General features: G+C 41.5%; 1 protein-coding gene across 1 annotated transcript in view; it reads right to left on the minus strand.

The window, feature by feature from the left end:
• Positions 1-2,571: 2,571 nt before the first annotated feature.
• LOC308633652 (tetratricopeptide repeat protein 23-like) overlaps positions 2,572-24,881 on the minus strand; it is a gene marked incomplete at its 5' end in the record, with an annotated part of 81,245 nt that continues 58,935 nt past the window's right edge. The window contains 4 exons of the mRNA XM_081266587.1: positions 2,572-2,838; positions 3,697-3,779; positions 18,442-18,591; positions 23,030-23,157. Of these exons, the coding sequence (XP_081122713.1) occupies positions 2,724-2,838; positions 3,697-3,779; positions 18,442-18,591; positions 23,030-23,157 (476 nt within the window). The 3' untranslated portion in view covers positions 2,572-2,723. The remainder of the gene's footprint in view (positions 2,839-3,696; positions 3,780-18,441; positions 18,592-23,029; positions 23,158-24,881) is intronic.

A 24,881-nucleotide genomic window follows, 5' to 3' on the forward strand; every position in this document is an offset into this window, starting at 1 on the left:
TTTTTAAAAAATACATATTTATTTTTTAGCTTTAGGTGGACACAATATCTTTATTTTACATTAATATGGTACTGAGGATCAAACCCAGTGCCTCATGCATGGTAGGCGAGTGCTCTACCACTGAGTCACAACCCCAGCCCCTCCTTTTAGCCTTTTACCGACAAAAATAAAAACACAAATAGCTGTATTCTTCCTCTCTTAAAGAAGTTAAATTTAATCAAAGGTGACATTTGGTAAGACATTCCTAAATGTACTCTTTCCTAGGCTTGGGGTAGAGCACTAAATTTAAAAGATGTTTTGTGATTCCAAGCTACCTTCCAAGAAATACAGAAAAGAAGAAAAAACAAATAATAATCCATATTTCTTTAAATGTCCTGCCGTGACAGAACACTATAGCCTGGGTGACTTAAACAGCATTTACTTTTCATGGTTCTGGAGACTGGTTAGGTCTTACAGATTCACTTTCTGGTGAGGGCTCTCTTCTTGGCTTGCAGACAGTCACCTTCTAGTTGTCATTATGTTGGGGAGAGAGATCATCTCTCTTCCTTCTCTCACAAGGACACCAATCCCATTCACCAGGGGAAATAAACTAGTGACTTAATTACTTCCTAAAAGCCCCATCTCCAAATGACATCAATTAGGTCTTGTTTTAGTCAGCTTTTTCATCACTGTGACCCGAAAACCTGACAAGAACAACTTAGAGGAGGAAAAGTTCATTTTGGCTCATGGGTTCAGAGGTTCAGTCCATGGACAGCTGACTTCATTGCTGTGGGCCAGAGGTAAGGAGGAAGGTCGTGGTGGAAGGTCCTGGTGGAGGGAAGGCAGCTCCGGACATGGCAACCAGGAAGCAGAGACTGTTCTGTTCTCTAGCAACAAAATATAAACCCCAAAGGCACACCCAAGGTGACCTGCCTCCTCCAGTCACACCCTACTTGCCCACAGTTACTGCCCAGTTGATCCATATTGGGATTGATCCGCTAATCGGATTATATATCATAATCTAATCAGTTCACTTCTGAAAATTTTTACATTGTCTCACATGATTTTTTTTGGGGGGGAGAAATACCTCATACCTAAATCATAACAGGGCTTCAAAACAAATCTTTTAGGGACACAAACAATCCATAAAATACTCCAATGTATATATCTATTTAAGTGCTTATTCCACTATCTACATTGAAACTCAGGTCTTCAACCAGTTAGGAACCTGGTCAGGGGCGATCACAATTCCTTTTGCTGTGACCACATGGGCCTGAGCCCAGCATGGTGGGTGTGAGCAGGGGTGGCCTGCGTGGTCAGAAATCACTCTTGAAGAAGACAAGGGTGGCCTTTTCACCTTGTCATAGTTCTTCTCAGTTTATTTCCCCTACAAATTCTTGAGGTGCTGCTCTGTACAGTTGGACTTGGTGTGACCGGGGTTTCCCTGGGGGGTCAGAGCACAGGGAAGCCAAGCTGTAACGCTGCTGCCATTCTAGCACTGACCTGCAGCCTCCCTGGCCACAAAAGGGGGGAATGAAGGAACGTGGGAGAGGGACAGCACTGCTCATGCCTGCACCCCCAACCTCTGGAGGTTCCATCCACCTTATCCCTGCCCTGATCTTCTTGTTGACACCCAAGAGAAAGAGCTCAAAACTTTCTGCTAAAGGGCCACCATCACATGACTGTAGCATCCCACCAGCTGTGGCCCAAGGAGGCCGAAGCCCACTGTGGACACAGCACCAGTGACTGTGCAGCCCCAGAAGCAGTGCTGTTGGTCTCGCCAGGGGAGAGGCAACAGGAAGAAGCAAAGCAGCAGGGAGTGTGTGTCCCTCCCTGCACGGCCCCTCCAGGCAGCACTCAGGCCTGCTCACCCTCTTACAGCTGCCTCCCCTGAGCCCATGTCCAAGTGAAGGCCACTTACCACCCACCCCATCTCTGTTGAATTGCTACTGCTATCATTTACTAATTCCACTGTCATGTTTGATATCTAGTGTCATATTGGGTCGCACACTATGAAAGGGGGACTAGTATGTGTGTTGTCCATTATATCCCCGTTTGTAACACAGACCTTGTACATACTAGGTGCTCAGTGAAATTCACTGAGCGAACAAGCACATGAGTGAAGGCACAGCATCTCTGTGCACCTTTTCAGGCTCTGAGGAACCTGGGGAGTATTCATTTAATTTATTTGTGTATTTCAGTGCTAGGCATGGACCCAGAGCTTCGAGCATGTTAGGTAAGCACTCTACCACTGAGCTACACCCCAGTCTTCATTTTAAAAATGCACACCAACATCAGTACTTTTGTGTTTCCCTTTATTAACATTTTATTCTCAACCCCTATTACCTTCCTGTAAGAAAGGGCCTTTTCTAGAATCTTTTGTTCTGAATCTGACTCCAGATCTGTGCAAGGGGCTACATGTACAAGGAAGTTCTGAACTTCTGCAGAGAAATCTTTTGGCCACAGTAGTGCTGGTGGGCAAATTCTTTTTGGCAAGAAAAACCACAAGTGGTGACAAAAAGAAAGAATACACAAGTGCCAGACCAGCCTGAATTCAGAGCATCTACTGTCAAAATGTGGCCCAAAGAGGTTTTGGTATTACTGTTGCATGTTGGAGCAAATGGTTGGCCTTGGGAATCTGTGCATGGGTAAGTTCCATCTTCTAGTTGAGCAGGTTTGTACGGCCTCTCAATGGCTGTGCCCAGGACGGCCCAAGGCTTTCGCTGGAGTAAGGGTGAGGGGTCTCAGTCTGCCAGGTTGGTCCTGGCCTTTCCCAGTGCAGAGTGCTGAGGGACAGTGGTGCAGAATGCCACTATGGCTTTTGGAGACTTCCTTGCCTTTCCGGCGACCTCGGGGGTCCTGTAAACAAGGAAAGATTGGGTTATGTGTGGCCCCCTTAGGCCTCTGCAAGGTTTCCACCTCCATGGTTTCTTTGCTGTTGTGACAGGAACCTTGTGACTGACTAGAAACATTTTATAAGTCTCAGGAGAGGGTGTAAGTGAGAGAATCATGGCACAAGAGCATCAAACACAAGATGCTTTTCTTCTGTCTCAATTCTTTGCCACCACCCTGACTGAGCTGAGCCACTCAGCACTTTTAGCTCAGTGAGCAGGACAAGAGCAAGGAGGGGTGTCAAGGTTGGACAGGAGGCCAGGCTGACTTACCTGCCCCACCCTAAAACGGGACAGTTCTCCTGTTGGCTGGCCCAGGGTTCTGCCCCAGGCTACTGGTGCACTTCCCTGAAAGTGGACACGGGGGCACAGGCTATGTGAAGTGGGGGACCTTCTGACAGTTTGCTGGGCTTCTGCTCAGGGCCAGCAAAAGGATGGGGCCAACCTTCAAGATGAGGTCAGGGACTCTCTGACTCCTATCCTGACAGGCCTCCCAAGGACTGAGGGAACCCGAGGCGGAACTCCAGCAGGCCACCTCCCCACATCACAATGGGTGCCTTAACCTGCAGGGGGCTGATCTGCAGGAGGATGGGATCCAGTTTGTGTTTCTGAAATTATTTAAGAGCAAATTCTTTTCTAGTATTTAGGCAAGGAAGATATTTTATGACTGAGTTTTTTAAAGAAACATGTCCTGCATTTAACTATGCAAGTTGTGGGAAGTCAGTGAAACATTCCACAGAACCTTATAGAATCAGCCTCCTCTGGGATTCTGAATGGTGAAGGAATGGGAGACTTAGAGAAGAAGAGCAAGGGAAAGCCAACTTACTTGGACAGGGTGTCCACAGACTGCTGGGTGCCCAGGGTCCTCTTGTCTTGCGGTCCATATAAGATCATCTGAATCTGAAGACACTGAAGAATACCAAGGAGACATCATGAGGTTATGGAAATGTTCCCAAATACACTTTGCAGAAAAATAAAGTCTCCCTTGGATGAGAAAAAGAATGCTTCAGGGGCTGGGGTTGAGGCTCAGTGGTAGAGTGCTCGTCTAGCATGTGCCAGGCGCTGGGTTCGACCCTCAGCACCACATTAAAAAAAATAATAATAATAAATAAAATAAAGGTATTGTGTCTGACTACAAATAAAAACAAAATATTTAAAAAAAAGAATGCTTCACTTTGAGGTCCATGCTGCAAAGGAATTAGTGCCTTCTGGGGGTTTTTCCTTGGCATAGTCTGACCTTTGATTCAGATATTTTGAGTGACCCAGAAAACAAATGTGCATTCTTAGCACTGTTTCATAAAACTCTTCTGCATGCAAAAAATATTTAAAAGTATTTTCAAAAATAAAGGCAAGCATGTTGGTACTGACCAGAAGATAGTCTCTGGTTTCTATTTTTAAATGGCCCTTGCTATATCTCAGAAATAGGGGGGGTGGGATTTGGTTTGTTTTTTTTTTTTTGTAAACAAATGCTTAATTTTATATGGGCTTTCTATGCTCATTGCTACAGAGGAATTTTTAAGTTATTAGGTGTTAAATAGCTTATCATTTATTCATGACTGACATTAGCTTGATTTCTCCCTTTTGCTTAAGTCTTGACATTTGATTGTTTGTACTAGGTCAGGGCAAACTCAAGGAAAGAAGAAAGATTAAAGATGTGCCCCAAATAACCAAACTAATTTTGAAGAAGAATGAAATATAGGAACTTGCTTTCCTGGATACCAAGACCTTTTATAAAACGACAATTATAAAATGACAATAATAATTTTCATCCCAGGGTAGTCAAACAGACCAATAGAACAAGGCAGAGAGCCCCATCCTTGATAGATGACAGAGCTGGCCTTGAAGGATCAGCAAGAGGAGGAGGACTAGTCAATAAGTGGTATGAGGGACACTGAGTTTCAAATGAAAGAAAATGAAAACTTAACCCATATCAACACAAAGAGTATTCCCAGAAATGTTTAAAGAGTTAAATATGAAAGGTAAAACCTGGAGTTTAACATGGAAATCTTGGAGGATTGCCTTATGATCTTGTGGTAAGGAAGTATTTCTTACACAAGATCTAGTCAAACCAAAGGTAAAAAACTGATAACATTTAACTACATGGAAATGTCAAATATTTTTGCACCAAAATTCATCATAAGCAAAATATAAAGGCAAAACAGACTGAAGGAAGATATTTGTAATGCACATAACTGAGAGAGGCTTAGCTTTTGGAATACATAACAGACTTCTAAAAGGTAATGAGAAACAACACCATTGACAACATCCTTCCAATAGAAAAATGGCCAAAAGAAACAAACAGATTATTCAAGGAGTTGAAAACTGGCCAAGAACCATGCTTAATCTCACTCATAACCAGAAACAAAGACAAAAACTTCAATGGAGTGTCCCTTCACCTATCACAATGCAAAAATTATACTCTGATGATATCAAGCTTTGTCAAAGATAGGAAACAACAAGAACTATTTTATATATTGGTAGTGGGTGTTAAAATTAGTACAAATGCTTTATAGGACAATTTAGCTATATTTAGTAGTAGATAAGTAAATGTTGATATTTACATATGTTGTATATTTGTGTATGACATCATACAAAGGTTAGGCATGAGCGTGTGTGTGTGTGTGTGTGTGTGTGTGTGTGTGTGTATCTCCCCACATATATAGATGAATCTCAAGATTCTAAAGTCAAGAGGAAAAAGCAAATCCCAAGTGAGTGCATATAATATGAAGCTTTAAAACATGCAAAACAAAAGCACAATAAAATAAGAAAAGCATAGAAATCATATCAAATTCAAGATAGTGGTTCTCGGGGGTGGGCCAACAGGAAATTCCAACTGTACGGTTCATGGGTTCATGTTTAATTCCTACATTGACTATTGAGTTCACAGGTGTTTGTTATATTACACATACTTTCATATCTGAAATATTTCTTAATTTTTTTAAAGATTGAGTTAAGTTTTCTACATGGCTAACAGCTTGAGTTTAAAAAAAAGTGTGAAGTTTGGGGATATAGCACTGAAGACTTGATTCATTTTGATCTGCCAACCATTTTTGGGTCTTCAAGAAAATAAAAATGCAAGCAGCTGAAATGCTTTGTCTCCACAAGCTATGGAAAACATGAAGACTGAAAATTGTTTCAATCTTGAGGAGCTGAGAATGTATGTGGTCCTGGAATCTGGGAATGTGTTTGTCTTTGAGGAAGGAAATATCAGAAAAGAATATGATGGAATGGGCAGGGGGTGGGGAGGGCGGCGCTGAGGTTGTGGCTCAGCGGGAGTGTACTAGCCTAGCATGTGCAAGGCCCTGGGTTTGATTCTCAGCACCACATAAAAATAAGTAAACAAAATAAAGGTATTGCGTTCAACTAAAAAATAAATATTAAAAAAGAATATGACAGAATCTTTTTTTTTTAATAACAGAAAACTTTCATTTTCTTACTTGAAGTGTTATGCACCAAGCAGTGGGAAATTAGTATTTTACTTAGTAGATAAATCAAATTCTGCAAAGGCAAGGGACCCAGATTGTCTGTTTGATGAATCTTTGACATTCTAAATCTACACTGAAATCCTCAGCCAGGAGCTACTTCATCCCATGGATTTAAACCAGTGCTGCTTCAATCCACAGATTGACTGTTGTGACCTTGGATCTCAGGAACCTTCAGAAACCTCTGCTGCTTTGAGAGGAGGGGATGGGGCATGTTGTTTTGACAGCCATGACACTGGATGAAAATTATTCCAGTGCTCACTCGGTTTGGGAGGCAGTCGTGGGAAGCCTTGGTGCCTCTGACCCTGGAGGGGGTAAGACTTACTCCATTATAGGTGTGGGACAGGAGAAGGTGCTCACAAACAGGGGACAAAAAGGCCTCTCTCAAGGGCTTACTCTTCCTGCCAGAACAGACTTCATTTCCTCCTTCTCTGTGCCTAAGAGATGAGGTCTAATTTTACCCACCCCACGTTCCCTGTTTACATATTTATGAGTGTCTCCGATGAGGCTCATTTTGAGAGGAGCTGAAGTTGATGTGGCTTGGTGTTAATTCATTCAGTGTGGCATTAGACTTTTACTGACAATAATTATTATCTGAGACAGTCTGAGGTCTCAGCGCACTCTGCCTTAACAGATGGCCTTAAAATCTAAATCATGGGAGGAATTTCCAACCGATCTTTTTGGTTATTGAGCTTCTTCTCCCTGGCCCTTCACTCTCCAGGGAAGAGACGCTGCTTGATGAATAGTCTCGAATTCCCAGGAAGAATGAGAAGGCAATTGATGGGACTTCTATAAACCCACCCACTCACCAAACTGCTCTCCAACACATTCCTTTCTTATTTTAAATTAATTTTTAAAAGGCATTATATAATTTGATGTCACTTAAGAGAAAAGTAAATGCATGAAGAAAAGAAAAATCAAAGTCATTAACAGAGGAGATTCAAATTTCCATTATACTTTTATGTATTTTCCAAATTTCCTCCAATTTTAATGAGATTTTTAAAATAACTTTTTCAACTGTGTGTCCTCATTTGGGCATATTTAAAATTTTGTATTTATTGACATCAGTTTGGTAAAATTCTTTTGCTTTTTTTTATACTCTGAAAATAACTTTGTGAAGCTAAAATTAAACTTTTCCCAGAGAAAATACTAGAAGTACTAAAGAAGAGACTGGAATGCTGATGATCCATCATTTCTCCCTTCATTTTGTGCACTGTGACAACAAGGGCAAGTTCACCAGCCAAATCCTACAGTAAGACATCAACAGCACATGCTGTACCATGGAAGACTTTATGCTTCTCAACCAGATTTTCAACAGGCTGCTTGCTCCTCGACAGGTGGCATTTTGAGAACCTCCTTTAAGGAAATAAAAAAAAAAGCGACAACAGGAAAAAAACACCAGTGACAGTTGACGGGTGAGGCCTGGTGAGGTTGAACTCAGTAGGCCACCATGAAGCAAGATACCCTTTTAAACAGCAAAATAACTCAATATATACTTCTACCAGGAATTGGTTTATTCATTTATTTATTTTTGGTACTGGGATTTAACCCAAGGGACACTTTACCACTGAGCCATATCCCCAGCCCAGCCCTTTTTATTTTTTATTTTGAGACAGGGACTCACTAAGTTGAGGAGGCTGGTCTCAAACTTGTGATCCTCAGCCTTCTGACTTGCTGAGATTTCAGGTGTGCATCACCATGCCTGGCCAGAAATAGTTTTAATTGCTATGTATTTATCTGAGGAACTATAAGTTAATTTTTCAAGGTTCTGCATTTTCTTAAGCATTTTAGGGAAAAGTTGGTGTTTTGATTCTTTTGTTAAAAAACACAGACATTGACAGAGTTAAGTAAGTGTTCATTGAAACTGCTGGGAGTCAGGCTGAGCTGAGTAAGGAAGAAGCCCCCAGACCTTGACGTTAGAACAGTCTCTACCAGGAATAAAGCATCTCACACTCTTGACTGTTCCAAGAGGACAGTGCACTCTCCTTTGACATCAGCCACTAAATGGTGTTTCTCATTTGCAGTATGGACATTCCTCAGAAAATTGGGAATGGGACCACCATTTGACCCAGCTATCCTACTCCTTGGTTTACACCCAAAAGACTTAAAATCAGCATACTATAGTGACACAGCCATATCAATGTTTATAGCAGCTCAATTCACAATAACTGGACTATGAAACCAACCTAGGTATCCCTCAATAAATGAATGGATAAAGAAAATGTGGTATATATACTCAATGGAATATTACTCAGCTTTAAAGAAGAATAAAATTATGGAATTTGCCAATAAATGGTTGGATTTGGAGAATATCATGCTAAGCGAAATAAGCCAATCCCACAAAACCAAAGGCCGAATGTTTTCTCTAATACGCGAATGCTAATTCACAATAAGGCGGCGGGTGGGCACTAGGGAAGAACAGTGTTACCTTAGATTAGGTAAGTTGATGAGAGGGGAGAGGAGGAGATGTGGGAGAATGAAACAGATATTATTTCTGTATGTATATATGTGACTGCATGACCAATATGATTCTGCAACATGTACATTCAGTAAAATGAGAAATTATATCCCATCTATGTATAATATATCAATTGTATAAATGCATTCTATTACCATGTATAACTAATTAGAACAAATAATTTTTTTTAAAAGAATCAAGTGAAATTCCCAATATCCAGAAAAAATTTAAGAAGTCCTTATCTTGCTGTTCTTCTGACTTTATACAGATGAGCTGTGAGCAAGCAGTCCCTTGTGTTTCTATTATTCCTTAAATGCCAAACAGGGAGCTTTTCCCTCCCTTGTGGAAGACAACAGGGGATGTCCGCTCTCACACTAGCCAGCCAGCTGTCCCCACAAGGGGCTGCGTTGGTCTTGCCCACCTTTGTGTTCCAGGGCCTGTTACAGTCTCTGGAATACAAGTAGTTGCAATATTTACTAATGAACCAATATTAAATAAGTGAATAAGCAAATAAACTGAGGGAATTTTTATATGGATCTTTGAGATGTGATTGGAGCCTTGGGCTGCAGTGATTCATCAGCCACTGAACCCTCTGGTGAGGAAGCTCCATAGGGTGTTCAGGGTTGAAAACCTTAAAAATTATACTCTAGGTAAAGTCAGTAGTAGGAAGAGTGCTATCACTATTTGCTGCTTTCTCTTAGGAGTCATTGATAAAGCTAGAGTCTTTTTAAGAGATGATCTTAAGCATTTGATGCAAATTTGAAAAATTATTTTTGACATGACTCTGAGATTTGAAAACTAGGTTTCCAAGGAGTCCAGGAGCCCAGGAAACTGGGATACAGCCGTCAGTCTCCTGTCTCCCTGTTGTGGCCTACCTCTGTGCTTCTAACACCCTTCCCAGTGTAGACAGAGGGTGGCTCAGAGGCAGCTGTGGCACAGAGGTTAGCTGACCTATTACACTCTGGATTAAAAGAATAAAACCCCATAGTTAAATACCCAAACTCACGAGGTAGTATATTTTCTGTTTTGGGGGGACCTCTATCAATGGACTGCCATGACTTTGGCTGTCTTCACAGCAGGACCTCTGCAGAAGTGGATTTCCTTTCTCCCTCTCCCTCCAGTCCAAGGTCCCAGAGTCACATCATGATTTCTATTAGGAAATTTCAGATAAAGAAAGTGCTGATGAAACATATCCTGTTTGTTAACAGAGGCAGAACAGCAAGGGCTACGACTAAAGAGTCATCTAAGTTACAAGGCTACATGACTCCACAATAGAAAATCGTGAAAGACATATTTTTTAAATTTCTGGTGAGGGTCCAAGGCAAGTTTGTCACACTATAACTTGTATTTTCTTTGCATGGAAAAATAAAAGAGCCAGAGTGGTGTGGGAACTACTCTAATGCTGAGGATCTGATATCACTACTCTTTTTTTATACATTCTGTTTTCATGTCAATTTCATGTCAAAGAAGACGACTTCAGAAACCATCAGTGCTAAGCCACTATCATTAGTGTGAAATATTAAAGGCTTTAAGAAATACAAACAGGCTTTCATTTACAAATCATTGCAAGGCAGGCTAAAGCCATGGACTTGGGCGTATGGACAGGGTCAAGCAGAGGCAGAGCTCCACTATGGAGAGAGACAGAGGTGGAGGCATCTTCCCAAGCCAGTCAGAAGCCAGCCGTGTCCTCACAGCACATGTGTCCTCCATGTCACTCCTGTCTGCAGCTGTTGCTTTCTGAGCACCTGCAATATGCCTATCCTGTACACACCTTAGGATGTGGCAGGGAATGGGCAGATGTGTGTCTTGCACTAAGGTTTCTAGTGTAATGGGAGAGACAGACATTTAAAAATACACAAATATGACATCTTCATTTGTGATAAGAACTACAAGAGGAAAAGAAGAAGAGGAGGAGGAGGAATGACATGCCAAGGGAAAGAGATAAAAGGGCATGTGAGTGGGTGGTGGTAGAGGGCACTTGAGTCAGGAGGGATTCTGTAAGGAGGTGGCATTAGAGTTGAGAATGACAGGATGGTGAGTCAGCCAGGTGAAGACCACAGGGAGGGAGGAGGTAGTGGTGATGGGGATCCCAGGAAGAAGGAAATCCAAATATCTGGGGAAACACTTTGTGTGTCTGTCTCACAAACACATGCCAACCCCACAGCTTTGGAAGGTCACTAACCCAAGATCCAAGGTCTGATACATTGATGGGTAGGGAGTCTCTCGGAAGAAAAATAGGTAAGGTGGGAGGAGGGACCCTCAGCTGTAAAGAGAAGAGAAGTAGGGAGAGAGGCACGACCACACAGGGACTCTGTGTGGACCCTCTGGGAAAACTCACTGAGTATCTCCTGGGTGCCATGCCAAGGTGGACACCATCCTTGCCATCTCCTCTCTCCTCACCTTCAGGTTACCAAGTGCTGTGGGTCTATGTCCTTATCATCATACCTTGACTCCCTCCATGACTTTGTTACATCCCCTGGCCACTGTCTTGAAGCAAGCTAGTTAGCATCATCTTTCTCCAGGACACCTGTAGCCAATATTTAGGAAACAGGGGCACCAAGAAGATGTGCTATGAAGGTGGATCTTGCTGTGCACCATGTACAAAGAAGGGCTTCGTTTGGAAAGTGGAGAGACTGGCCTGTTTGAGCAGCCAAGGCAGGGAGGAGACATTCCTAAAACTGAGTCCTTTGAGCTGCCTTTTCTTGGCACATTTCCCTGATGACATGGAGCTCATCAATCTCAGTTGATCCTTCTGGAATTCATGCCCTCTGTACCAGCCACTCCTGACCAACATTCTTTCGACTTGTTTAAGGTTAGCCTCAATTTATGCAGGAGGAGGTCTGGTTGCCTGGCCATCACCCATAAATTCCTGTTCTCCAGTCATTTAGTGAGACTCTGATGAGTTGCCAGGTAGCCTCTGGCCAGGACAGTTTGCCCAGGCTCACAGTGCTGTGTGCCTCCAGACCATGAAGCCAACTGTGGAACTTTGAAGGTACTGTGTACTTGCTAAGCCACAGTAAGAGTCCTGACATTTGAGGAGCAAATGTAGCTGCATCCATGTTCAGTCCTTGTCCACGCCTCATCTGGGCTTTCTAATGGACAGCAAAAGCAGGGGTGTACTGTGTCTTGGCTACCAGGGTCCTGACCTCAGGAGAGCTCCACCTTCCTGCAGCAAATGACACCAGAGTGACCACTGGCCAGGGGACCTGGAATGCTCATTTCCAATCAAGCTACAGCAGAAAAGGGAGGCTGCACATTTTCCCTTCAGAACGTTGAGAAGGGATGACCTTGACCCCTTTAACTATCAGCTCTCATTTTCATATAGCTGATTTACAAACATCTTCAAGCCTTTAAGTGCATTTCTCAGCCCAAGAACAGGATTTTGTTTATATGAAATCGACATCATCATGCTTCCTCTCTAAACACAATGGACTGCTGCACCCAAAAATGAATCAGTCAAAGACAATTAAAAGAATCAGCTTCAGGGACAAACAAGGTTCTACACATGAAGGTGAGGTGGCTGGCCTGGTGGCTTTGGTATCTCCAGGGCCACAAGGAAAACACCAAATGTGCAAAAGGGAAAGTAAAATGAAGTGGATCACTGAGGGAACCACAGGCTATGAACTGTATATAAAATATGGCTGTCTCTAAGACGGCTCTGTATTAGCCAGTTGGAGGAATGACTGGACACAGTAAGGAGCAGATGATTTGTTCTTCAGTCTTGACTCAGGATCACAGAAGGCCAGTCTGGCATTGGCTTTCTTGCCTACAATCTATGAATAAAAATCATGTTCCAGCTCCTTTCTTCAAAAGATTCATAATAGCAGGATTAGAGAAACAGGTCACATTTTTTATGACTCTTTTATGGACATGTATAATGCTGACTGTGTAAAGTGCCAAGGCAATGGACCAAACCCTGCCTATGACAGTACCTGCTATGGAGGGCAGATTAAAGCTGGACCCCAACCTGACTTCACACTGTACTCAGGCCCAGTAAATTCCCAAGATGTTATTGACCCAGGAAACAGTCTCAAGAAATTCTGTTTGCAGCCTTTCACCTGGATGAAAATGATTCGGGATGCCAATCCTAGAATCAAACCAGGTTTCTATGTGAACTTTTGCTGTGGAAATTTCCATCTGGAGCCAACAGAGTTCTCCAATTTTCCCCTGCAGGCAGATGCCTTAAAAGACAGATCAATAATATGGTTTCCTTTTCAGTAATTTAATCATGCTGTCTGCTTTGTTTCTGGAGCCTTCCTGTTTTCCATGCCTGCAGGGGTCTGCCTGGACCTTTCAGCAGGGGAGGGTACATCTGGAAACGCCCTATTCAGTAGATTCCTGCTACTGAGTTGAAAACTCTGGCCATGCATCTGTTGTGATAGAAACAAGAGAAACACTATGGTTGCTTTAGAAAGCTGCTAGTTCATAGAGCCCAATGATAAACATGACATTTGAGAAACTCCAGTGGGCTACAGATCCAGATGTTAAAGGCATGTTTAAAGTCCCTGTCTGTGCCCTACTGTTCACGGAGCAGCCAGCCCTGTCCTCAGATGGGTGCATGTGGAGAAGTGGAAATGAGAACTGCATGTACCACAGTGTGACAACCTTCGTGCATACAAGTTCCAATGCTTTCTCTCTAATTCTGGCAGAGGGCCAGGGAGCTTTAAGCTGTCAGATTCAGTGTTTTCAGGACTGATGGTTAACGAGGTCAAATGAAAGGAAAAAAGAGGTTGCCAACTTCCACTGCAGGTTTTAGAGATGAAACAACCTGAGAGTTTCTTGAAGCTGAGCTGATTTTCAGCCCAGTGAGTGACAGTGTGGCCCAAAGCAAGGATTCTCAGTCTCTTTCTCCCCAGGAAGCTGACAAACTTGCAGATTTCCACAGAGATTGATTCACAAGGTGACCCTGATGCAGAAACTTTAAGACTTTAAGGTTTTGCTTAAGAGTAAACTGCCCCCAGGGACAATTGACTTAACTTTTTGGAGCCTCAGTCCCTTCCTCTGTAAAACTGTGCTGCTGGGAATAATGGAAGAGCCACCCCAGAGAGCACTGTGCAAGGTACCAGCCCAGACCCACTGGTGTGAAGGCCTGTGTAGCCCTGCTTAGGTTTCTGTGCACATCTGTGTTACAGCCTCAGAGATCTGTCCTCATGCCTTTCCCTGTCACCACCCCTACCCCCAACTGCTTTTAGTTCCTTAAACATATTTTGCTCTCTTTGTCCTGAAGCCTCCTTCTTCTATTCCATTTCCCAGCCAGAGAACAACTACTCATTTTCCTTGTCTCATCTCTTTTCCATGATTATTGATCTGGATGCTTTCCCTAAAAGCCTTCTCTCCTATAGATCCCAAGATGGACTTGTAGCATGGAACTTTGCATAAAATATACTTGGGAGTTCATAGTCTAAAACTCCCTCTCTGGTCTGGGACATTCTTAAGGGAAGGGACTGCTTCCTCCTATTTTATTCTTTGCATAGCCCCCTTTCCCAATATGGACGGGCTCTAGTGACCCTGTCCCAGGTTTTCTTACTATGTATTTCTTGAGCCACCTCCTCCCAGGTCACCAGCTACCTTGGAAACACCCTGTTCTCAAAGTCTACCATTCTGCTTGGCCTCACTGACTGATCTAGGGGTGGGCACTAGATTCAAGCCATGCCCCACAGTCTTCCCTCAAGTTCTTTCAAGCTGAGGCAAAGAAAAGGCACAGGGATAAAGATATGACTCAGGAGTGTTGGAAGCCATGATCTCCATCTTGTGGGGGAGACAGTGTTGTAAGGGATGAGGAGGAGGATTTGCAGAGGGAGGCAGGAAGAGAGCCCTCCTGGCAGTAGAGTCTGGCCCTGCAATTCCTCCCAGGGTTCAATTGCAGGCCTACCTGCTACTCATCTGGCTAGTCCACCCTTATTTGGAAATCAATAGAGTCAACAGATGCCCCTTCATACCTGACTTGGTCCCTTACTCTGGCCCCTGCCCCAGGTCTGGATTGCTCAGCAATTGGTCCACAGAAGGTACTCAATAACTATTTGTTGACAAACTGATAGCAGATATGTGTCATCTCATTACAAATTGGTACCACACATTTACCAATCCTGTTATCTTTTGCAGCAGAGTCAGAAAAATTATAAGAGAAAACGACAACTTGTAGAACAACTCACTCAGAACAAAAGTGAATTTTTTAGGTTTATCCAGGTTTCACTATTATAAAACTAATTAGTATAACTAAAACATAACATAACAAAACTTAAGAGATACACTGGACAAGAAAAAAATTCATAGCTACAAACACTTAGATCAATAAAAGTGAGAACAATTAAATTCTCAATTCATAAGATAGGGAAAAAACTTCAACATAGTGAAAGAAAACAAGGCACAAGAATAGACATAATGAAGATAAAAATCATATATTAATGAAATAGAGAACCAGATAGATCTGTGGAGTTAAAATCCTTGTACTTTGGGAAAATTAAGAGACAAAACACTAATTAATTCAGTCAAGGAAAGAGGAGAAAAAATATATAAAACCAAGAAATAATGTTGGGGAAATAGCTATTAAAAAGTGAAAACTGTAAAAATTCATGAGATTACTCTGCAAATTTTATGCAAATAAATCTGAAAGTATAAGTGAAATGGATAATTACCCAGAAAAATACAATTTTCCAAAATGACTTCTTTAAGAGAGAGAAAGCTTCAACAGAACACTTTTTTTTTTTACAAAAGTGGGAGAAATTTTAAAGGAATTATCCCACAACTACAGCACCAGGCTTAAAGAATTTCACAGGAGGTCTAAACCTTCAAACACCAGCTGGTTTCAATGCTGCACAAATTCTTTCAGTGCATGAAAAATAAAGGTAACTTCCAAATTATTTTTCTGAAGTAAATGTAACACTGTTCCTTAAACAAATACACATACAAATATTAGTGCAAAAATCATAAAATCAGTGAACAGAAACAATATCTGCTATGATTTGAATATGTTCCCTAAAAAGCATGTATTGGAAACTTCCAATGCAATAGTGCTGGGAAGTGGGATCTAATGGGAGGTATTAGGCCATTGGGGCTGCCCCCTTGTGAATGGATTTATGCTGTTGCCTTGGGAGTGGGTTCATTATTACAGGAGAGGGCCCATTGTAAAAGGCTGAGTTCTGCTATGGCACACCCTGTAATTCCAGTTACACAGGAGGCTAAGGCAGGAGAATCTTACAATCTAGGCCACTCTAGGCAAGTTAAGGAGACCCTGCCTCAAAATTAATTAGTTAATTAATTAATTAGGACTAGGAATGTTACTCAGAGGTAGACTACCCCTGGGTTCAATCCCCACAGTATTACTAAAAAAAAAAAAAGATAGAGTTCAATCCCCCTTTCTCTTACTTCCTTTTCCCTCTGCCTTCTGTCATGAAATTACACAACAAGAAGACACTCAACAGATGCCATCTTGGACTTCTCAGCCTCCAAAACTGTGAGAAATAAATTTTTATTCTTTATACATTAGTCTCTGGTATTCTGTCACAGCAGAACAAAATGGACTCAGACAACATTGTGTTAGAAAAATAATTAAACCTAAGGGAGATTTATTCCATGAATGCAAGGTTGATTCGATAGTATAGTAAAACACACCATTTCAGTGATTTATGAAGAATAATTTCATAATCTCCATTGATGATAAAAATCTTTTGATAAAATTCAAAATTTATTTTTAACTTAAAGAACATTCATGAAACTTCCTTAATATGATAAAATATATAAACCCTAGTTCATACATTAAGTGAAGAATTGCTATTGGCATTTCCACTAAGATCAGGAACAAGGCAAAAATGCCCACTGTTTCCACTACTATTTATTATTGCCCTGGAGTCATGAGCCAATGCAATTAGACAAGAGAAATCAATTTGAGGCATAGAATTTGAAAACAAAGTAAAACTATGCCTATCTTCGGATAATGCAATAGTATACCTCAATCTGAATCAATCCTCAATTTAACTCAAGCAATAAAAGAATTAAGGTAGAGAAGCCTATGGTCTTCATAATCACAAAATAAATCAAAAGATAATAGTGAGGGGCTGGCTGGGGTAGTGGCTCCGTGGCAGATCACTTGCCTAGCATGTGTGAGGCCCTGGGTTTGATCCTCAACACCAGATATAAATAAGTAAAAAATTAAGGTACATCAACAAGTAAAAAAAGATAATAGTGAATAAATTACCACTTATAATAGTAATAATGAAAACACTTTAGGAAGAAATCTAGTAAGAAATGTGCAGAACCTATAGGAGAAACACTTTCAAATGTACCTGAAAGATATAAAAGTTGACATGAACAAATGGAAAGATACCCCTTCTTCTTGGGTTGATGACTCAACATAATAAAGATGTAAGTTCTCCCAAAATTCATTTATATATAATTTAATAAAAAATACAAGCAAACTCTTTATGAGGCTAAATAATTGATATAAAAATCATGTAGAAAAATAAATATTCAGATATCTAGAAACACTAATATTTTAGGAAAAAAGAGCCACAAGGACTGTCCAGTTCTATTTTGCATTAAATCATGATATAAAATCTCTATTGCTAAAAATGTGAGATATTGGCACATGAATAGACAGAGATTAGTTGACTAGAATGGAAATCAAGAAATAGACTTAAGTATATTTGAAAATTTAGTATATGATGAAGGTGTTATCTTAAATCCCTGGAGCACAGGTGGGCTCTTTAATAAATGAAATGACAAGGAAGAGCTACCTGGAAAAATGACAACATTAGATACATACCTCACACATACCTCACACTATCCACAGAAATAAATTCCAAATTGAAAATAAAAGGAGAAGAATAGGAGAAAAATATAAGAATTCCTCTATTAACTGGGTATATAGAAAGAATACAATAAAACAAAGGCTTGACAAATTATACCCTATAAAATATTTGCAGGGTCAAAAATAATTGAAGGGACTGGGGATGTGGCTCAAGCGGTTGCAAGCTCGCCTGGCATGAGTGTGGCACATGTTCGATCCTCAGCACCACATACAAACAAAGATGTTATGTCCACCGAAAACTAAAAATAAATAAATAAATATTTTAAAAAAATCTGTCTCTCTCTCTCTCTTTAAAAAAATAATAAAAATAATAATAAAATTCATTTTTAAAATGTATATGTCTAGGGCTGGGGTTGTGGCTCAGCGGTAGAGCACTCGCCTAGCACGTGTGAGGCCCTGGATTTGATCCTCTGAATCACATAAAAATAAATAAATAAAATAAAGGTATTGTGTCCATCTACAACTAAAAAATAAATTTAAAAAAATGTATGGGCTGGGGATGTGGCTCAAGCGGTAGCGCGCTTGCCTGGCATGCATGAGGCACTGGGTTCGATCCTCAACACCACATAAAAATAAAATAAAGATGTTGTGTCCACCTAAAACTAAAAAATAAATATTTTTAAAAAATTAAAAAAAAATGTATATGTCTAAGAGGAAATCTTTTACCTTAAGTGTTATTTTAGATCTACTGCAAAAGCAATCACATCTTACCTAAATCAGCCACTTCCATAGTTTTTACTCCATAGTAGCATGGTGGAGGGAAGGAACTTGACAATGGAGAGGGAGAGAGAGCCTCACTGGGGTTAGTATTGGCTTCCACTTTACCTTCTTCAGTTTCTTGTGGGCCCCGCTGTGGTTCCCCTGCACCAGGTCCTCCCCACCCAGGAGCCGGTATGTCTCTGCCACCTCTGGGCTGAAATCGCCAAATGCTCCCACTTTGGCTTCCAGGGACTCTTTCAGGATCAAGGTTGCTCTCTGAGAAAGAGACAAAAATCTGTCTGGTTAAAAAGTTCAAAGGCTGATTAAAATCAGTGGTTTCTAAAGATAATTATGTAACTGTTATGGTTTGGCTCTGAAATGTCCCCTAAAAGCTCATATGTTGAAGACTTGGCCAATGTTCAGATGGAGGTTTTGGGGAAGTGAGTGGCTCATGTAGGCTTTAACCTTTTCAGTGCATTAATTGACTTGATGGATTAATAATTTGAATGGACCACTGGAAGGAGCTGGAAAGTATAAACAGGTGGGGCATGGTTGAAGGAAGTAGGTTTCTAGGGGACAATATCTTGTCCCTGGCTCTTTGCTCACTGTTTCTCTGCTTCCTGGCTGCCATGAGCTGACAGCTTTTCTCTGCCATGTCCTTCCATCATAATGTTCTGACTCACCTGGAGCCAGCCAACCACACAGACGGAAACCTCTGAGCTAATGTACCAAAATCAACTCTTCCTCCTTTAAGAGGTTTATGTCAGGTATTTTGTTCACAGTCATGAAAAACTTAGTAATACACATAACTGACTACAATTTCATTTTTTAGAGGAATGGGTTTGGAGGTCTTATGAACTGGGGTTACTCTTCTCTGGTTAAATAGGAGACAGAAATTAACATATTTTGGGGGAAGAAGATTAAAGTGTGAAAAGAGAATGCATCAAGGCCACTTCTGGGAGGGTGATAAGAACAAAAGCTAACCAGTATGAGTGGAGTCCTTATGTGTTACAAACTGCACTGCACAGTTTATATGATCTCATTTATTTATTTATTTTTTTATGTGGTGCTGAGGATGGAACCCAGGGCCTCACATGTGCTAGGCAAGTGCTCTACCACTAAGCTAAGGCCCAGCCCATAAATTCTGTCTTATTTATATAGATACAATTTTAATCCTCATTTGACAAAAGGGGAAACTGAGGCATGGGGCAGCAGAAATTTGCTCAAGAGTCAGCTCATCAATGGTAGAGCTAGGTTCTGCATCCGGCCAGTAATTTTAATACCTTTAAGATCCACATTCTTCTTCCTCTATGCACACTGATGTTCTTATAAGAGAAAACTAAACAGAACATCCAGATCATGCTCTGGGTTTTCTATTCTCAGGAAAAAAATAGTTTGGGAAACCAAAAGTAAACATTCCAACATGATGTGACATTTTGTTTGGTTGATTCAACAACTTGGAATAAAAAAAAATGTGAATTGGTCAGAAAACAATATTTCCTGACAATTTCTTCAGATACCAGGACTAAAACCCTATTTAGGCATGCTGGTCTCCCACACTTCTTCCTGAAATTCTTCCACAATCTTCCACATGAGAGCACAGTTACAGTTCTAGGGCACAAATGCTGAATCCAACAGCCAAATAAAGCAGGGACTTGTGAAAGGGCTTTCTATAACACAGCCCCATAAGTGTCCTGATGGTGTCCCTCAGACAGAGGGGTGAAAGGCTTCCATCCTTTTGTTGGCAAAAATATGAGTTAAGGGCTGGGCTGGAATAGCAATGGTGGGGACACCACATTAAAGGTGCTAATGAGGCAGAAATCAATTTCTTAGGAAGAAAGAGAAATTGCTGTAGGAGCAGAGTGATTGACTTGCTATGTGGGGCCCACTGAAGAACATGAAGGACTAAGATTTTAATCCAGACCTACCTGAGGGTAAGGCCCATCACATGCCCTCCTAACATCTGTGAGCACGAACATAGACTGATGGGAGTGTTCAGTTTGGTGGCTTTGTTATGGGAATTGAATTCTGTCAGTCTTTGGGGAGCCATGGATGGAAAGAAGAGCTGAGACTCCTTTTCCTAAATGAAGCTTTCAATGCTGTTTACAGCCTAACTGGGGAGACTGGAGATGGATGATCATGAAGTTAAATGGCAAGTTAAGATGACAATGGAAATGATGACACTGGTTTAGAGGAAGCAGGTGTCAGACTCTAATAGTTAGGAAAAGCTTAAGAGACAGGAGTGAAGAACAATTAGGGCTTAGGTGAGAAAAGTCCCCCAAACTGGAGAAGCACAGGACCTATTGGGTGAGTGAGTAGGCTCATTTGACTGCAGCAAAGTATGAAGTGGAGAAGAGAGAGATGGATCTGGTGGATGATCTGCTTTGTGCCAGGCTCCGGAATTTGGATTTTCTTACAGGAAATAAGAAGTCAGAGAAAGTTCTTGAGCAGAAGAGTGGCACTACTAGAGGTGGCACCACCTCCCTCCCCCTATATCTTATCCTGCAGCAGAGGGACCTTCCTTTACATTCTATTGTGAAAGATATTTCCTCCCAAAGATCACTTTCCTGTTGATGCCAGTTTCTGACTCATGTGTAGACTGTGAGCACATCTGGGAACATCTATGTGACTCCCCTTGCTTGTCTCTGTGACCATCCTTGGGCCCAGCCCTTTTTGGCGAACTCCTGCTAAGCCCCACAGGGAGAAATTTGTGACCAAAGGGTGAGAACAGCATGAGGCTGCCACATTCAGCTGGGCAGGCTGCACCATGCACAAGGGCACCTGACAGGAGAAGAGACAGGGATGGAACCAGCCCATGTTGCATTTTCTCTGGGCATTGTACTCTGGCATGGGCTGTGTCCACCTGAGCGAGGGACAGCTTTTCTATTCTTACAAGGGGCACTGGAAGGACTATCAGTGATCCTAAAATGCTAAAATCTTCAATGGCAGCTTGAGAGAGGAAGGAGCATCTTTAAATCAACACCACTGATTCGGGTGACCTGGGCAAGCAAGGACAGAGAGGCACAGCATCAGTGACATTGGGCATCGGTGCCTTAGCAGCAGACACCATGGCAGGAAGGCAGATGGGAACAGGAATGGGGCACATGCCTGTGGCCATCAGAGAAGTCAGCTGGCCTGCAGCCAAGTAGCCGTCCACCCATCTGCTCATCACTCCTCATCATAAACAAGAAGGTCCCTGTTCTCATGGAACTCAGTCTAGTCACACAAGAGATTTTGAACATGTACATAAACTTCTACGAATGAATATTTTTCTACATCATACTGGATTCTGTAAGGAAGAGTCAAGGAGAAAGTCAAATGCAGATGGGAGAGGAAGCAGGGAAGCTGGTAAGATTTGAAGGATGCATTGGCATTAGCCTGAAATGAATGGAGAAGGGCTTCCCGGAGGAGAAGGAAGCAGACACAGCCCAGAAATGGGAATTAGAAAAGGCCAGTGTGACAGGAACACAGATTGGGGAGCAGGGACAAAATGAAATCAGAAATGTCAGCACAGTCTATATCACAGAAGGGATTGTGGGGCATAGAGGGATTCTGGTTTGTCCCAAAGGCACTGAGGGGACATTGGAATATTTTACAAATGAATGTTCATTAATCGGATTTGCTTTTTGAAAGGTCACCAGGGCTTCCTTGGGCTGAAGGGGTTAGGAAGAGGCAAACATAGAAGCAGCTGGAAGACAGGAGCTTGTTAGAGTAGTCCAGGCAAGAGAGGATGCCTGATGGAGGAAAAGGGAAAACAATGGGTGGACTCAAGATATATTTTGGAGGGAAAAATGGCTGTGGAGTTAGGTTGGGCAAGGCATGAGGGGCAGACTTACCCTGGTTTCTCTTACCTGAGCTCCTCATAAAACGTTTAGAGGTAGAACTGGGATGTCTAGGGGTGGGAATCTGAGGCCTCTGGAAGCCTTTCTCTCCTTGTTTGGGTGATCCAGAAAAACAGTGAAACGCCACTTTTTATGGTGGCTGTGGCCTTACTTTGGCCTGAGAAATATGGTACATCTAGATTAAAAGCCCGTGCTCCTTAACTGATAGAGAATTGAGGATAAAGGAAGAGCTGTTGGGGAAGAGGTCTACAGATGGCAAGGATAACAAAGTTTTCACCTCCAAGATTTGTCATGACAGGTTGGAAAAGATATTGAGCTACACCATGGCTTCCTTTAGCTTTAGGTTTCACAGGAAATAAGTTCCCAAGGGTTTAATTGCCAATGAATAAAACTCTGGGTCTTCTTTCAGTTTTATAGTCCATGTCAAGCACACCTGGGTAGATCCATGGTAAAAGAGAGTGAGCTGAAACTTCTGCACTGTGTAGCTTTCACTAGATATGCAAATTCCATTCATTACCCAAAATGAGGAGAGAAGAATAGACACACTAGCTCTCACCCTCTATCCCAACCAGAACTGAAGGCTGCAGTAAGCAGGGTTTTGTCAAGCAAGTTCTCAAGGTTTCTAACCCCTCAGAAGCTTTTGTAGGTGAATATGACATCTACATTCTCATTAACAATTTTCCAGTCTCTTAGTGTAACTCATTTGGAAGCTACCCAAAGTGGCCTCCTGGTCTTATTTGTGTCCTTCCAGGGCAAGAACATGCCTTGCACATAGTAGGTACTTAATGGATACTTGCAGGGTAAGGAATAGCCCTTTGGATATCAACCAGGTTGCCCATGTGAAGAACTATACAATTATGATCTGAGCTCACCTCTTTTTGTCCAATGATTTGTAGAAAATGGCAAAATTCATCTTGAATTGAAAGAAATTTGGCTCTTGCCTTCCCTTCAGAATCTTTAAGATGAGTCATACTGTCTTGAAAGTACTGCTCAGCCATATCTGAAGAAAAGCACCATAACAACAATCTTGACAACTGCTCACAGATTTGAAGTGGAAACAGAACAAATCTGCTTTTAACAGTGGTGAACTATTTGCAAATAATCAGGCTTTGGACAAGAGAAACCAATTAAGGAACTTGCCCTTTCCCCTTATCCTGCCTCTTTTACCAGAAAAGGTTTAGGTCTCAGAAGGATACTGTAATTTCCTTTCCTTAATTTTCATACATTTTAGCTTTCTTTGTGATATAAAAGGTGAACTTAATGCAAGAGGAGAAACTATACCCCATAACCTGAAGATGGTGGCAAGTTTGCATGCTGATTGTTCATTAATTCTTCCTATAACTCCGATTACTCCTCACTGACATTGGGATCCTCAGGGCCCACTTATTTTAATGGACTCCGACTGTAATCTTATTACATATTTCTATAACATGAAAAAGTCTGGAAAATACAGTTGACATGCTACTGGGGGATAATCCATGACCATTCTAAACCCTTAAAAATCCTGGCTATAATTTAACAAAAATATTTTAAAATATATGCTAATCATGAAAGCAAAAAGGGAAAAGTTTAGGTATGGAAAATGAAGAGGGAATTGAAAGCCAGAACAGCAAGTGGGTGTTAGTCAGCTTTCCATTGCTGTAGCAAAAACAGAAATGAGGTTGTAAAAGGACCCAAACTCCAGGAGACAATGGAGATGGCTCATAATTTCATTTTAGCCTAAGCAGAGAAGCCAAACTTACTGTGCCAGATTTTTGCTTTGCAGAGCTGTACTCTAATAAATAGGTATTTAAACTGCTTTAATTTCTATGAAGTAAAAGAAAATAAATACAGTTTATGCTGTGATTGAACATTATGCTCCCTCAAACTTATATGTTGAAGTCCTAACCTCTAAGGCATTAGGAGGTAGAGTCTTTCAGAGGTGATTAGGTCACGAGAGTGGAGCCCTTATACATGGAATTAGTGCCCTTATGAAAGGGATTTCAGAAAACTCCCTTTCGCTTTCTGCCATGCGAAGACACAGTGAAAAGTCTATATAAACCAGGAATCAGGCCATCTTCAGGTACCAAATCTAGCACTTTGACCTTGGGCTTCCTAGCCTCCAACTTTCTGGGAAACACATTTCTGTGTTTCATCAGCCACCGGATCCATGTTATTTTGTTATAGCAACTTGAAGAGAATATAACACCCAAGAATCCCTAAAATGATGATGAGAACCATTTCCCTGGTCTGAAGTGAGGCTGTAAGTCTGCCCATGCAGGGGCCATAGCTAAAAAATGGATATTTGTGGGGGTTTTTTATTTTTTATTTTTATGTGGTGCTGAGGATCCAACCCAGCACCTTGCACGTGCTAGGTGAGCGCTCTACCACTGAGCCACAACCTCAGCCCCAAAATGAATATTTGAAAGAATGTCAATTACAAAAACTGTCTCAAAAATTAAAAGTTAACATTAATTGAGAGCCAACTACATGTTAGCTTTCTTTTAAAATTTATTTTTCTTTCCTTCTTTTTTGGTATTGGGTATTGAACCCAGGAGTGCTTTACCACTGAGTTATATCCCAGTCTTTTTATTTATTTATTTTTTAAACTTTGAGACAGGGTAAACAGGGTCCTGTAAGTTAATGGGGGTCTCGCTAAGTTGCTAAGCCTGGCCTCCAGCTTGCAATCCTCCTGCCTCAGCCTCCTGAGTTGCTGGGATTACAGTTGAGTGAGTGCCACCACGT

Source organism: Spermophilus citellus (genome assembly GCF_964194105.1).
Source record: "Spermophilus citellus genome assembly, chromosome: 14".
In the NCBI taxonomy this organism is placed as follows: Eukaryota; Metazoa; Chordata; class Mammalia; order Rodentia; family Sciuridae; genus Spermophilus; species Spermophilus citellus.